The sequence below is a fragment of the Anthonomus grandis genome, chromosome 14 (genome assembly GCF_022605725.1).
Source record: "Anthonomus grandis grandis chromosome 14, icAntGran1.3, whole genome shotgun sequence".
Classification (NCBI taxonomy): domain Eukaryota; kingdom Metazoa; phylum Arthropoda; class Insecta; order Coleoptera; family Curculionidae; genus Anthonomus; species Anthonomus grandis.
The window spans coordinates 1526459-1542143 of record NC_065559.1 but is presented as its reverse complement, the minus strand read 5'-3'; the positions used below and the strand labels follow the sequence as shown (position 1 = coordinate 1542143).

At 30.3% G+C, this 15685-nt stretch overlaps 1 protein-coding gene across 3 annotated transcripts in view; it reads right to left on the bottom strand.

Moving 5' to 3' along the window:
* The window catches only part of LOC126744515 (carbonic anhydrase-related protein 10), a 440398-nt gene that overhangs the window by 9887 nt on the left and 414826 nt on the right, over positions 1 to 15685 (bottom strand). For all 3 annotated transcript variants that reach the window (XM_050451949.1, XM_050451950.1, XM_050451951.1), the window contains one exon: positions 2940 to 3080. In XM_050451949.1, coding sequence (XP_050307906.1) covers positions 2940 to 3080 — 141 coding nt within the window. The remainder of the gene's footprint in view (positions 1 to 2939; positions 3081 to 15685) is intronic.

Sequence of the window (15685 nt, the reverse complement as noted above, 5' to 3'; positions counted from 1 at the left end):
AAATTTAAAACTGAACAAACCTGGAAAATATAAATAATTACCTCAAATAATCAATGAACAATATCAAGTTGAGTTTTATAAAATATGCCCTAAAATGGTCGAAAATATAGCAAGGAAGTATTAAAAAAAAACAAAAATAACATAAAAATTTGAAACAAAAATAGCCGAAGTGACTTTTTTAATTATTTTCAATAACATAACTTAAATGGACACAACGTACATTTCCTAATAATTTTTATATTTAAATTTCTTTTGCAAAAAATTTTTTTTATGTAAGGAGCTAATTAAAAAATAATATTCTGGAAAATAGTTTCAAGAGTCTGGAAAATCCGAAAAATTCCCCAATAATTATTAGGAAACTGCTGGTCTTATTTTTTTGTAATTGGCACTCTGAGCTGTCTTTAAGATGTCTGTTCTACGACTAATTCGAGACACTATTAGCAAAATTATTGAATATATCCAAGAATACATTGAGAATAGCAAAAACAAGAGTCATATAATCAACTTGAAACCTAAACAAATATTATTATATCATTTTGTAAAAACGTCCTTCTCCCATCATATCGACTGCGAATAAAACTAAAGTTCAATCAAGAGTTTGTAGCAAAAAAAAGAAAAGGGAAATCACCAAAAACGGAAAAACGAGAAAATGGCGCGTTCATCATCGCGTTGTCGCCTGCTAGTACAAATATAGAGAGGTCCAGTCAAATATTGACAATCGCGCCCTTCGACAATCAACTGGGCCAAGTGGTGACTGGTTGTTTGCCGCCCCGTTGATCATCACATCTCACCCCCTTGTTCCACCCCTTTTAGGCCGCCCCTTCTTTAAATAAAATAGAAAGAAAATCGTTTGCCAGTCAACCTTTCGGGGTCGTTTTTTTCAATATTTGTTTATAAACGGTCTTGTTGCTTGGAAAAGCAATACATAAACATATGGACAATGTTTTATTGATTTTTCGTAAGAGATTGATATGTACAAGAAATCATATTCATCATAAATATTTACCTGCGATTTCAAGAGTTTGCTGTGATATTTATGATAACAGTGTGTTTGTCTTAAGTGCGATAAAATCACTGCTGAGATAAACAAGTCTTTTGTTACAGGTTAAATGTAATTTAAAACAGAATCAAAATTAATTTAGTTAATTAGAGGTGATTTATCAAAGTGGGTTTTAAAAGCAAATAAACATTTTTTTCATAACAATTTAAATGCAAAAAAATATTTATACCTTCAATAATTTTTTAACATTACCTGCTGAAAAATGATTTCCTTTAATTAGGAAGTTTTAAAATCGCTATTGTGACAAATACAAATTATTTTTTTCACTCATTATCTTAATAGCACTCATGCTTATCATGCTGATGATTTTCAAAAATAACCACAAATAATTCATTATTATTTCTTTAATACAAATGTCCAAGCTTATAAGGTTTAGGCTGGACCAGGGTTCTTTTATTTGAATATTAAGAATTAAAAAATCACGTTTCAGGCAGTTGTTTTTTTTTAGGTTCGAGCCTCTGACCTAGGGAGCCTTGGGTGCATGGTTTAAAATACCTACGAAAGTCAAGGCCTCTTAAGTTTTTAAGGCTTGATCATGTTTTTTAAATTTATTATTAAATAATAATCAATTTTTTTCACTTATTCCAGACAGTTGGGATCAAGTTTAATTTGTGTTTCAACTGTTTAGAAGAAATAAAAATCACATTCCAGGCAGTTGTAATTATTTTCAAAGGCAAGCCTCTAACCTAGGAGGTCTTGGTTACGTGCATCGAACCATGGTATTACCAAAAAACTTTCAATGCAGTTTTCCAGAACTGTAGGGTTCCATATGGTTCCCAAGTTTTTCTAAGACAAGTGCATAACCCCACTTTCAACGTCGCGGTTCACTGTGCTCTCTATAAGGTTTTCATATATGAAGTTTATATAACAAAAATTAATTTTGTTGCAGCAATCGGCCACGCCCAAATTTTTCAAAAAAATTAATTTTGACGAATAATTTCATAACCTCACTTTGAACTTATAAAACGTTTATCTTTAATTACAGCGTTGCGGTTCCCTATGCTGTCTGTAAGGAGTCCCATGGTTGCGTGGTTTTATTTGGCTTACTTTTGGATGATGCAGCGTTACCAATAGTACTCGCATGAACAGAATTTTCAAGAAATTTTAATTTTATAGTTGCAATGAGCCACGCCCAAATTTAAAAAAAAAATAAAACTGAAATTCATAAAACTGCGGTTCATTATGCTATCTGTAAGGATGATGCAAGGTTGCCAATAGAACTGAAATATGAAGTTTTTATAGACCACTATGCTGTCTACAAGGTTCTCCGTAAATACGTACGTTTATTGCGTTTGCTTTTGGATGATGCAATGTTGCCAATAGTACTCGCATGAACAGAATTCTCAAGAAATTTTAATTTTATAGTTGCAATAGGCCACGCCCACATTTTCCAAAAAGATAAAACTGAAATTCATAAAACTGCGGTTCATTATGCTTTCTGTAAAGATGATGCAAGGTTGCCAATAGAACCCAAATATGAAGTTTTTATAGGAGATCACTATGCTGTCTGCAAGGTTTTCCGTAAGTGCGTAGTTTTATTGCGTTTGCTTTTGGATGATGCAGCGTTGCCAATAGTACTCGCATGAACAGAATTTTCAAGAAATTTTAATTTTATAGTTGCAATGGACCACGCTCAAATTTCCCAAAAAAATAAAACTGAAACTCATAAAACTGCGGTTCATGATGCTATTGATAAGGATGATGCAAGGTTGGGCCACGCCCAAATTTTCCTGATATAATTGACATACAAATAACGTTTTTCAAAAATCCAAGAGAAAGGCGTGACATCTGTCAACTTAGGCCTCTCAAAATTGAGTTTTTATCTCATACAGTTCCCGCATATTAAACAGAGAAAGATGATATTTTACTGAGTTCTTACCAGAGCGCGATTTTTAACGTTGAAGTCTATGTTCGTCCTCACAGGCCTGTGATGTAGAGGCTGTGGAGGCCTAAAATTGTTTCCTAGGGGGGCCTTTGGGTGCTTGGAGTCTCCCTGCATTAATCTACGAAGACCGTGCATCTGAAATAATACAAAAACAAACCAGAAATTATCATGAATAATTAAAGAACAATAAAATTGCCTGGAAAAAATTGAAAAATACCCTGAAAAGTTTCACAGTGGATTTGAGACATAAAAAAGGGAAATATTGTATCAAACAGTAATATCTTTAAAGATTTATTACCTAAAGTTCGTTTATGATTAACTAAATAATTAGGGCCTAAATGTGATTAAAATAATTAGGCCAGAATTCCAGAAACAGCATTAAAAAAATATTGATTTATACCGCTCGGGGCGTTAATTACACTTTCAGTTAATATCCTGAGGGACTCGTGGATAGCGCATAATTATTCAATGGTGCAAATAAATTATCCAGGTACAGGGTGAGCGTTATTTATTTAAAAAAAAAAGAAAAATTGCAGATTTCGAAAGGACTTTAAACGTGCCAAAAATTGATGAGGCTGGTCACTTAGTATATACATTAACAGGGAGGCAATTAATTACATTTTAAGCACCTTTTTGGCGCCCAACAAAAATCGTAATTAAATTCGCGAGTTACGACTTACAAGAACTATTAAAAGAAAACATTTACGAGCCCACTGTACCGCTCCCACTGTACATTCGTGTTTCTATTTTGATTTATTTTGAAAACTTTGGCTTTCCAGATAACGAACTGGTGGTAGTTTTTTTGTTCAAAACCGTTTAATGGTGACAGGTTTAAGTTAATGAGAAAATGCATTTGCTAATGAGCTAATATGCCAATAAAGAATCTGTGGTACGAGTAAGCCACTTATTGGACAAACCATAATAATTAGATGAATTATGTAAACATACAAAGCCATAATCCCATTTGTTACTGACATAGTTAATAATAGTAATCGTGCTCAAGTCAAAAACTAATTAGGAATATGTCCATTAATGTAATTATTATAATAATAAAAGGTGTTTGCGTATAATGTATCCACAAACAACAAACTACCGTGTCCAGGTCTTGTTGATGGCGGATAAACACGCACGCACAGGGGGCGTTTTGGGATTGAAGGAAAAAAATAAATAAACCAAAGGGGATGAAACAACGGGGTGCGAATATCTCGCGTTCGTTTATTAGCCGTACCTTGAAATTGATCTGGGTAATTAATCTTAATTGTGTAGTTGTTAGTGGTTCCTTAATAGTTTTTCAGGCGCTTAAATATTGGAAAAAATTGAATTTTGTTAGGAGAAATTCCAGGTTTGGTTCGGTTTTAAAATGCCAAAAATAAGAGACATTTTAAAAATGGATGCCCAGTTTAGGATGCCAACTAAAAAATAAAGAACAGTAACTTATTTCATGCACTTACAGTGTCTTAGTACTGGGATTTGGTTTGATATAATTAAATTCATATTGGGAGTTATAGAGCTTATTCCAGGCATTTTTTTCAATCTGTTTCAACTGTCTGGAAGTACTAAAGAAAAATTCATTCCAGGCAGTTGTATTTTTTCTAAGTTCAAGCCTGTAACTTAGTAGGTCTTGGTCTAATGGGATCCTCACTAAGGTCAAGGCTTATAAAGCTTAAGGCTTGACTTTTCAAATTAAAATTAAGTCGAATATTAACTTTGGACCGTCTCGATCAGATTTAATTTATTTTTCAACTGCTTGGAAGATAATAAAAATTACCATTCAGGCAGTTTTTAAGTTCAGGCCTTGGTGGCATTGTTTGAAATAAGGACGATAGTCAAGGCCTAAGAAGTTTGAGGCATGACCACGTTTTTTTTTTTTTGGTTTAATATTAAGATAAATTGTTAAATGGGTCAAGAAAAAAATAAAATTTACGCTTTTGTTACTTTGGATAATTCCAGGCAGTTGTTGAATAAATGAATAATTAGTCTGGAATAAATAAAAAATTACAATTTAAATAATTTCATTTTCTTCCAGGCAGTTGGAGAAAAAATTGGAAAATGCCTTAAATGCCTGGAATAAATTACTGATAATCAATTGCCTGGAATAAAATTAATTTTTCGTTTTTTTTTTTTGGTTTAATATTAAAGATAAATTCTTAATTGGATCAAAAAAACAAAGAAATTACGCTTTTGTAACTTGAAATTATTCCAGGCAATTGTTGAATAAATGAATAATTAGTCTGGAATAAATAAAAAATTACAATTTAGAAAATTTTATTTTCTTCCAGGCAGTTGGAGAAAAAATTGGAAAATGCCTTAAATGCCTGGAATAAATTACTGATAATCAATTGCCTGGAATAAAATTAATTTTTCGTTTTTTTTTTTGGTTTAATATTAAAGATAAATTCTTAATTGGATCAAAAAAAAAAGAAATTACGCTTTTGTAACTTTAAATTATTTCAGGCAGTTGTTGAATAAATGAATAATTAGTCTGGAATAAATAATAAATTACAATTTAAATAATTTTATTTTCTTCCAGGCAGTTGAAGGAAAAATTGGAAAATGCCTTAAATGCCTGGAATAAATTACTGATTATCAACTGCCTGGAATAAAATAAAATTTATCCTGTTTTAATTTTTTATTCAAGCAGTTGAAGGAGAAATTAGAAAATTCCTTAAGTGCCTGGAATAAATCACTGATAATCAACTGCCTGGAATAAAATAAAATTTATCCTGTTCTAATTTTTTATTCAAGCAGTTGAAGGAGAAATTAGAAAATTCCTTAAATACCTAGAATAAATTACTGATAATCAACTGCCTGAAAAAAAATGAAATTTATACTGTTCAAATTTTTTATTCAAGCAGTTGAAGGAGAAATTAGGAAATTCTTTAAATGCCTGGAATAAATTACTGATAATCAATCAACTGCCTGGAAGAAAATAAAATTTATACTGTTCAAATTTTTTATTCAAGAAGTTGAAGGTGAAATTAGAAAATTCCTTAAATGCCTGGAATAAATTACTGATAATCAACTGCCTGGAATAAAATAAAATTTATATTGTTCTAATTGTTTTATTCAAGCAGTTGAAGGTGAAATTAGAAAATTCCTTCAATGCCTGGAATAATTTGCTTATAATCAACTGCCTGGAATAAAATAATTATTCTCAACTGCCTGGAAGAAAATCTCTATTGTTATTCTTTGCTATATTTTAAAAAAGTTAAATATTTCTTATTTTTTCTTTTAAATGCCTGGATAAGATTGAAAAATAATTAATTATTTTAAATTAAAAATTAAAGAAAAATCGAAATTTTCCAAAATCTGAAAATTTGCAATGGAAGTTTATTTAAAAATAATTTTTTCCAGGCACTTAAAGTATTAAAAATTAAAAATGTCTTATTTCTTCTAGGCAAATGAATTTAATTGCTAAAAAAAAGAGACAAATATGATATTTTCTTCGGCATTCAATTTCTGGAAAATTTTTGAAAATAAGCAAATTTTTCTGTTTCTGTTCTTTTTTTACTAAAAACATGAGAAATTTGAACTTTTTTAGGATTCTAATAAACTATTAATTATCTCACTTTTTCCAGGCATTTGGAGTGTAACTTAAAAACTTATTTAAAAATGAATTTTTCTAAAAGCATTTAAAGTTTAAAAAATTGAAAAATACTCTTCAAGGTATTTGGATTAAAATGGAAATAAGAAATCTCATATTTGTTCGGATTTAAATTACATTTTTTTGTGGGATATTTTCCAGAATACTGATAAAAATTAAACATATGTAATTTTTCCTCGGGACATGAGGTGGAAATTTAAATATAGAATTGATAAGCATAGATTTCTTCTAGGTATTTGAAAAAGAGAGAAATTTCACATATTTCTTTTTTCAAATACTTGGACAAATTTTGAAAATATAAGCAAGAAAAAACTTACAATTTTCCAGGATATTGCAAACAAATATTAAAAAATAATTAATTCTTCCAGCTATTTAAATCAAATGGCTAAAATGAGTAAAAATTCATGGCCTGGAAAATTTTTAAATTTTGCTCGTAATTCTATACTGAAAACTTGATGAAAAATTTAAAAATTTCCTATAATATTAGAAAGAACTTGGAAATCATTAAATTTTTAATTATTCAGGCATTTTAATTTTATTGCTAAAAATAAAAGAGAAATTCAATGTTTTCCAGCTTTTAAATATCTGGAAAAGAATCAAAGATATTTAAATTTATTTTGAGAATTTGTTGTCAAATATGAGAAAATTCCAAAATTTGCAGAATCCTACATTTCCATTTCTTTCAGGCATTTAAAGATTTAAAGGAAAACTTACAGGTATTTAAAGAAAATGATAAAATCAATCAAGGAAAGTCAAGGAAATTTAATTTTTTCAAGCATATATAACAAAAACGCGAGAAAATTTAAAAATTTTCATTTTTTCCTAGATATTTTTCTGGTATTTAAAGTACTACAAAAAATGAAAAATTTCATATATTTCCTTATTTTTAAATGCATTATTTTTCGTCAAAAAAAATTTTCAAAATAGCCATTAAACCTTCATTTTGCTTAGGTATTTGGGGTGGAAGTTTGAAAAATATCTTATTTCTTCCAGGCAATATTTCCAGGAATTAAAATGCTCAAAGAAAGGTAATATCCACATTTTTTCAACTTACAAATGCCTGGAAAAATTTCAAGAATAATCCAAATTTTTTCCACATTTTGATATTCTCTCTCTCTCTCTCTCTTCATCGTTACTACTTATGGTAAACTCTCTATCATGTTTCTCTATTCCCTACGCTTCTCATTACTACTACTATTGAATATACTAAAGACATGGAAAATTCAAAACTTTAAATTCAGAAGTTATTTAACCTCAAAAAAATAGTTAAATCAAAAATAAAAAAAAATAAGAAAACACATGTTTTTTTTTAATTTACACAAAATGAGAAAAAATCAAAAATGATGAAAAATTTTACTGTTTTTATTCGAAAAAAAATTTCAGTCATCAAAAATTATTTCAGCATAAAAAATGGCAAATATATTATTAATATACAACAATTATACCAAAATGTTGAAAAAGGGAGAAATATCGTTGTTTTCCTAGTTTAAAAATGCCTGGAAAAAATCAAAATTATTAATATTTTAGGCACTAAAGCTAAAGCAATAATTAACATTATAAAATTGGCCAAGAGAAAATGCTGGAGGTTATATTTAAGTTCCAAATTTGGCCGCTACGTGACGTAATTATAAGTCAATGGTCAATATTTTTGTCAAAGATTCCTTAGCATATTCATTTATTTAAATAGCACAATACACTAAAAATATACAGTGAGCATGTCACAAATCATGGAGCTTGTGTCATTTTAATAATGCTAAATTATTATCGATAATTATTTAAGGTATAAATAACATTTAGCCACGTCATATTTAACTGCTTAAAACATACTTTGCTTGACAAAAATTTCTTCTAAATTGTATTTTTATTCCTGAGGGATAACATTTTTATTTCCGGTTAATCCTGCAATAATAAATAATTATATTTCCCTGGTAAGGATTTCGATTTCACAAACGTGAGTGGAATTTTGGCGCCCAACATGTGAGTGTCTCCAATGGATCATATTTCATGAATATATTAAAAAGAATGTTCAATTAACTTATAGGCGATAAATCCGATGCTCCTATCTATATTTAATGCCCTAATCGTCATTAAAAAGTATTTTTTACATACTTAAGTCTACTATAGATTTAAATTGATTTTTGGACTTTACTTTCCCGTTTAAATCCTTGAATAATAAATATGTGATAAGCCTATATACCTTTCTAGGCAAAAATTTTAATTTGGCACAAGTGAGTGGAACTTTGGCGCCCAACATGTGAGTATTTCCAATTCCAGTTCCACGAATATCCTAAAAAGAAAATTCAATTTTTACATAGTAAAGCCTACTATAGATGTGAACTAATCTTTGGACTTTACTTTCCAATTTAAATCCTTGAATAATAAATATAATATAATGAATCTATTCCTTTCTTAACAAAAATTTTAATTTGGCAAAAGTGAGTAGAATTTTGGCGCCCAACATGTGAGCATCTCGAATAGTGCATATTCCTCAAATGTCTTAGGTCTTACGAGAAAAGCTTATCGTTTGCAATGTTTCCAATGCGTGATGAAAAAAGTTAAGTGACCTTAAGGTGAGAAACAACAAAGTGAAGTATTTTTATCAATACATGGCAATTTCCGAAAGATCCAGACCGCAATTCAATGATGACAAAAGACCGCAATTAATTCTGGATTGGACCTTAAACCTAAAAATCCCGCATACGTAGCCGTTAGGCAACTTCACGCGACGCTATAGACAAATTAGCCGCCGCTATGACCGAGCGCTGGATCACGCACCAACTCAGCTACGGAAGCGACAATAAAAGCTTCATTTGCACAACAATGCCAGCCCGGGTCCGAATTACCTCACAGACTTACCAGTTACGGCTACTGTTTCGTTACGAAGGCTCTATTAACCGGGATTGATCGACTGCCGTTAATATTATTTCTGCTATTTCTGACCGAAACGTTCGACATTCTTCGTGCTCGTTTTTGGGTTTTACCTCGTTTATCAGCGCCGGGAAATAATAATTTAACTTGTGAAATCTAAATGGAGCCTAATTGGACCACAAAGGGTCGGTATTCCAGTGGTGTTTTAATGCTTTTTTAGAAAAATTCCTACTACGGACCTGTCGTGGTACTTCAAACGTACCGCCGTGAGTTAAATGACAGCTCGGAGCGAGCAATTAAGATGCAGGGTCGGCATAAGGTAGCTTCGTGAGATACGTTTTTGTTTGAAAATTCGTGATTCTCATCGATTTTAATAATTTGTAATAATTATTTAATGTCATTTAGTGACAATAAAAAAGTACTTCTACTGAAGCCAGTACCTTTAAGTATTTTTTTAATTATACTTTTAAGTATTCTCCTATCATTAGTGGAAACCAGAGCTATATCGGACCAATTTATGCTGAGCACTGAACCCTTTAATAAGGACGCTTTTTGTTTGAAAACTCTTGACCCTCATCAATTTGCATATTTTTTAATAATTATTTAAAGTTTGCTTAATGGCAATAAAAAAGTACTTCTACTGAAGCCAGTACCCTAAAGTATTTTTTTAATTATACTTTCAAGTATTCTCGTGCTACTAGTGGAAGCCAGAGCAATATCGGACCAACCTATCCTGAGCAGTGAACACTTTTGTGAGGATACTTTTTGTTTAAAGACTCTCGACCCTCATCGATTTGAACAATTTTTAATAATTATTTAATATCTTTATTAGTGAGTCAGTACCTCAAGGAATTTTTTTAATTAGAATTTCAAGTATTTTCTAGACACTAGTGAAAACGAAAATAATATCGGACCAGTTAGTGCTAAATAGTGAACACAGAAAGTCTTTTCTTGTTTTAAAACTCACAATTCTCATCAACGTGAATCATTTTTAGGACGTCTTTTAATTTATAAATATTTTGTTAAAATGTACGTTTTTTTTGCCTTTCCGGTAATAAACAAAGTATTTGTTGACTGGTCCTGGTAACGCGCAAATCGAAGCTCCGCCCCCCGTTTTTCACTTGACAAGGGTCACGTGCACAGTCGTGCAACAACGGGCAGAGAGTCACGTGATGCTACGGACGAAGTCAAGCTCCGCCCACAATGTGACGTGGCAAGCCAAGATGGCCGCCGAAAGGAACATACCGGGGTAATATGAAGAGTTTTTTACTTCTTGGAAGTATTGGCTTAAGGTGCCTTGAAGAAGTAAGGAGTTACTTCTAGGCAGTTGTACTTAGTGAATTAATTGGTTCGACCTCAAATGGCTTGTTTTTATCGATTTTAGCAAGGATGTCATTATTATTTTTTTTTTTTTGAATTTGCAATTTTTATACCATATCAAAATTTATATAATCAAGAATACCTAGACCAGACTCTATATTTACGGAAAACTTCTTAAGATCTTCATGAGATTGTTAATGAATTTAAAAAAAAAATTGTAGTAATTATTGTTTGTTTTTTGCTGTGAACTTGTGTTTCAAAGGAAATTTAAATGGTGGAAATCGCTTGAAAAATTGGAAAGTTAGAATAGTCGTACCTAACTCTTCTACAGTTGTAACTTTGGTATTTCTGCATCAATTAAGGTCGAATAAAAAAAGGCTAGAAGAGAAGATATTTTATCTCTTAAAGGAGGTAAGATCTTTTTTCCAGGAAAATTTAAATAATCAAAATCGGTTCAGGAGCAAAGAAGTTATAGTCATGTTTGTCTCCTGGACACTTTGGTTTTTACATAGTTGATGTTTGGATACAACATTTTTTGTAACTATAGTATTTCTAAACCAATTTGGCCTAAACAAAAAAGGCCTGAAATAGAAAATATTGATCCACTTAATAAGAAAAAAATCTCCTTTCCAGTAAATTTTAAATAATTAAAATCGGTTAAAAAATAAGGGAGCTAGAGTCATTTTTGTATCCTGGACACCTTGGTCCTTGCATAGTTAACCTTCCTATATAAATATACTTATAACTTTTGCATTTATAAACCGATTTAGCTCAAACAAAAACTGCCTGGAAAAGAAAATTTTGATCTACTTAATAAGGAATAAATCTCTTTTCCAGTAAATTTTAAATAATTAAAATCGGTTAAAAAATAAGGGAGTTAGAGTCATTTTTATATCCTGGACACTTCTGTCCTTGCACAGTTGACCTTCTTAAACAAATATACTTGTAACTTTGGCATTTATAAACCGATTTAGGTCAAACAAAAACTGCCTGGAAGAGAAAATTTTGATCCTATTAATAAGGCAAAAATCTCTTTTCCAGTAAATTTTAAATAATTAAAATTGAAGAAGTAATCTATACTTGCAGTGGAGTTAATAAGTCAAAGGATAACTAAAATTGTTTCGGTCGTCCTCCACTAAATTTATTTGAAAAATCATCTTTCCTACATGTTTCGGACATATAAGATGTCCATCATCAGGGATATACAATGAGGGTTTTCATCACGACATATAACAAGCTTTCGTGCTACTGGCAAGGTCAAAAGTTAAAATCGTCAACAATAAATAAAAGGGCATATTAAGATGCATGCGAAGGGACTGAACAGGGTCTATAGAAACAATAAAATCATATAATTACAAAACTAGGATAATTGTTATGTCAACAAGAACTAAGAAGAAGAAGAAGAAAATCTTCTTTCCAGTAAATTTTAAATAACTAAAATTGGTTAAAAAATAAGGGAATTAGAGTCATTTTTGTATCCTGGATACTTTGGTCCTTGCATAGTCGACCTTCTTATGCAAATATATTTGTAACTTTGGCATTTCTCAACCGATTTAGCTCAAACAAAAGATGCCTAGAAGAGAAAATTTTGATCTACTTAATAAGGCAAAAATGTCTTTTCCAGTAAGTTTTAAATAATTAAAATTAGTTAAAAAGTAAGAGAGTTAGAGTCATTTTTGTATCCCGGACACTTTGGTCCTTACATAGTCGACCTTCTTAAACAAATATACTTGTAACTTTGGCATTTCCCAACCGATTTGGCTCAAAGAAAAAATGCCTGGAATAGAAAATATTGATCCCCTTAATAAGACAAAAGTCTCTTTTCCAGTAAATTTTAAATAATTAAAATTGATAAAAAAATAAGAGAATTACTGTCCTGGACACTTTGGTCCTTGGAAAGTTGACCTTTTGATACAAATATACTTGTAACTTTGGCATTTTTAAACCGATTTAGCTCAAACAAAAAATGCCTGGAAGAGAAAATATTAATCCACTTAATGCAAAAATCACTTTACTAGTAAATTTTAAATTATTAAAATTAGTTAAAAAATAAGAGAGTTAGAGTCATTTTTGTACCCTGGACACTTTGGTCTTTACATAGTCTACCTTCTTATACAAATATACTTGTAACTTTGACATTTCTCAACCGATTTGGCTCCAACAAAAAATGCCTGAAATAGAAAATTTTGATCTACTTAATAAGGCAAAAATTTCTTTTTTAGAAAATTTTAAATAATTAAAATTGGTTAAAAAATAAGGGAGTTATACTCATTTTTGTCTTCTGGACATTCAGATTCTTACGCAATTGACTTTTTTATACAAATATGACTGTAACTTTGATATTTTTAGACCGATTGAAGTCAAATAAAAAATGCCTGGAAGAGAAAATATTTGTCCCTTTAAAGAGAGGAAAATCCTTTTTTCATGAAATTTTAAATAATCCTTATCGGTTAAAAAAATCGCAATATAAATGAAATTATACTAGTGTTTGTTTCCAAGACACTGCACTCTCTGTATTTAATTTAATATTCATGAGATATCGTTAAAAACGGACGAATAAAAAAAAGGAAAATATGATTTTTTAACTGCCTGGAATAGTGAAAAAATCACTTAATCTTGTAGAAGAACAAAGAAATTACTATAAATTACTAGTCAAACCATAAGCTGATATGATACTCGTCTAAAAATTTAGCAAAAAAATTATTTAATTACGCATTTCTTACGGTTTTATAATGCAGTTTATTGGAATGAGATCAAATAAATATAACTTCGAAATAAATGACAAAATTATGCAGATTTTACTTTTTACAGGCTTTCCAAATCTCCTGAACATAATTTACGTTCCAAAAATGTACTTTAATTTCTGAAAAAACATTTTATTTAAACACTTTCTATACACCCGTCTATACCCTACAAAACACTTTTCTTTTCTGCTTTTTCCCTAACTGGAAGACCGTGAAATCGACTCTCTTATTTTATGCACGATTTACCTGACTGAAGGAAAATCTTTATCGTCTAACCCTCCGTCATTTTCGGCGATTTCGTCATCACCTTTCCGCAAAAACTACCCTCTGGAAACCCCCTAAAAGCTAATTATTCGTATCGTAAATTCCAGGAGGACGCTTAACCGACCAACTAACAAGAACTTAAGGGGTTTTACTTTGGCTTTTACTCTTCTACCGAAGGGTAAAAATAAAGAGTTTACGGGAGGAAACTCGGTCTCATAAAAAGGCAAACAGATCTCGGAAATGTTATGGATTTTATATTGAGATGGTTCAATGTTAATCGGTTTTGTCTTGGGGGATTGAGTTGTTTGCGTAAGAGTATTTAATGACAATAATTTTATGAGATAACTGCCAGGTTTCAAGCGTTATTGAAAATTAATTAATATGACTGGAAAGACGTTTTATTAATCCTTAGGTGGAAAAATATTTTCTCTTCCAGGCGTTTTTTGTTTGAGCCTAATCGGTGCAGAAATGCCTGAGTTACAGATAGTTTTACTTAAAAAAGTCGACTATGCAAATAGTAAAGTGTCCAGGAGACAAAAATGACTATAACTTTTTTGTTTGTTAACGTATTTTAATAATTTAAAGTTTATTGGAAAGGAGATTTTTCTTTCGTTATATGGATTAATATTTTCTTAACCAGTCGTTTTTTGTTTGACCTCAATCGGTCCAGAAATGCCCAAGTTACAGGTATATTTATATAACAAAGTCAATTGCGCAAGGATCTAAGTGTCCAGAAGACAAAAATTACCATAACTCCCTTATTACTTAACCGATTTTAATCATTTAAAATTTATTAAAAAGGAAATTTTTGCCTTATTAAGTGAATCGATAATTTCTTTGCCAGGCATTTTTTGTTTGAGGTTAAGTTGAGGTTTGAAGTTTATTGAAAAGGAGATTTTTCGCTTTTTATATAGATCGATTTTTTTTCCTTTAATAATTTTTTGTTTGACCTCAATCGGTCCAGAAATGCTAAAGTTACAAGTATATTTGTATAAAAAAGTCAACTGCGTAAGGATCTAAGTGTCCAGAAGACAAAAATGACTATAACTTCGTGATTATTTAACCGATTTTAATAATTTAAAATTTACTAAAAAGGAAATTTTTGCCTTTATAAATAAATCAATATTTCCTTTTCCAGGCATTTTTTATTTGATCTTAATCGGTGCAGAAATGCCGGTGTTACAAATATTTTTGTATAAAAAAGTCAACAACGCATATAGTAAAGTGTGTAGGAGACAAAAATTACTATAACTTTTTTGTTTCTTAACCTATTTTAATAAAGTAAAGTTTACTGGAAAGGAAATTTCTTCCTCATTATACGGACTGATATTTTTGCTTCCAGTCGTTTTTTGTTTGACCTTAATCGGTCCAGAAATGCTAAAGTTACAAGTATATTTGTATAAGTAAAATCTGTATTGTTGTGACGAATTCATAATGAGTTTTTTTTTTCATTCTTCTTCTTTTCAATAATTGTTGAGCGTGTGAGATAAAAAATTTCTAAATTGATTTTTGCTATAAGTGACGTAATACCCAATATAATAAGTAACTCATTATATTTGTATAAAAAAATCAATTGCCTAAAGATCTAAGTGTCCAGAAGACAAAAATGACTATAACTCTCTTATTAATTAATTGTCTTTAATTATTTCAGATTTACTAATAGGGAAATTTTTGCCTTATTAAGTGAATCAATAGCTTCTCTTTCAGGCATTTTTTGTTTAAGCTTAATCGGTGCAGAAATTCCGGAGTTACAGATAGTTTTATATAAAAAAGTCAACAATGCAAATAGCAAAGTGTCCAGGAGACAAAAATGACTATAACTTTTTTGTTTATTAACCTATTTTAACAAATTAAAGTTTACTGGAAAGGAAATTTTTCCCTCATTATATGGACCAATATATTTTTTTCCAGTCGTTTTTTGTTTGACCTCAATCGGTCCA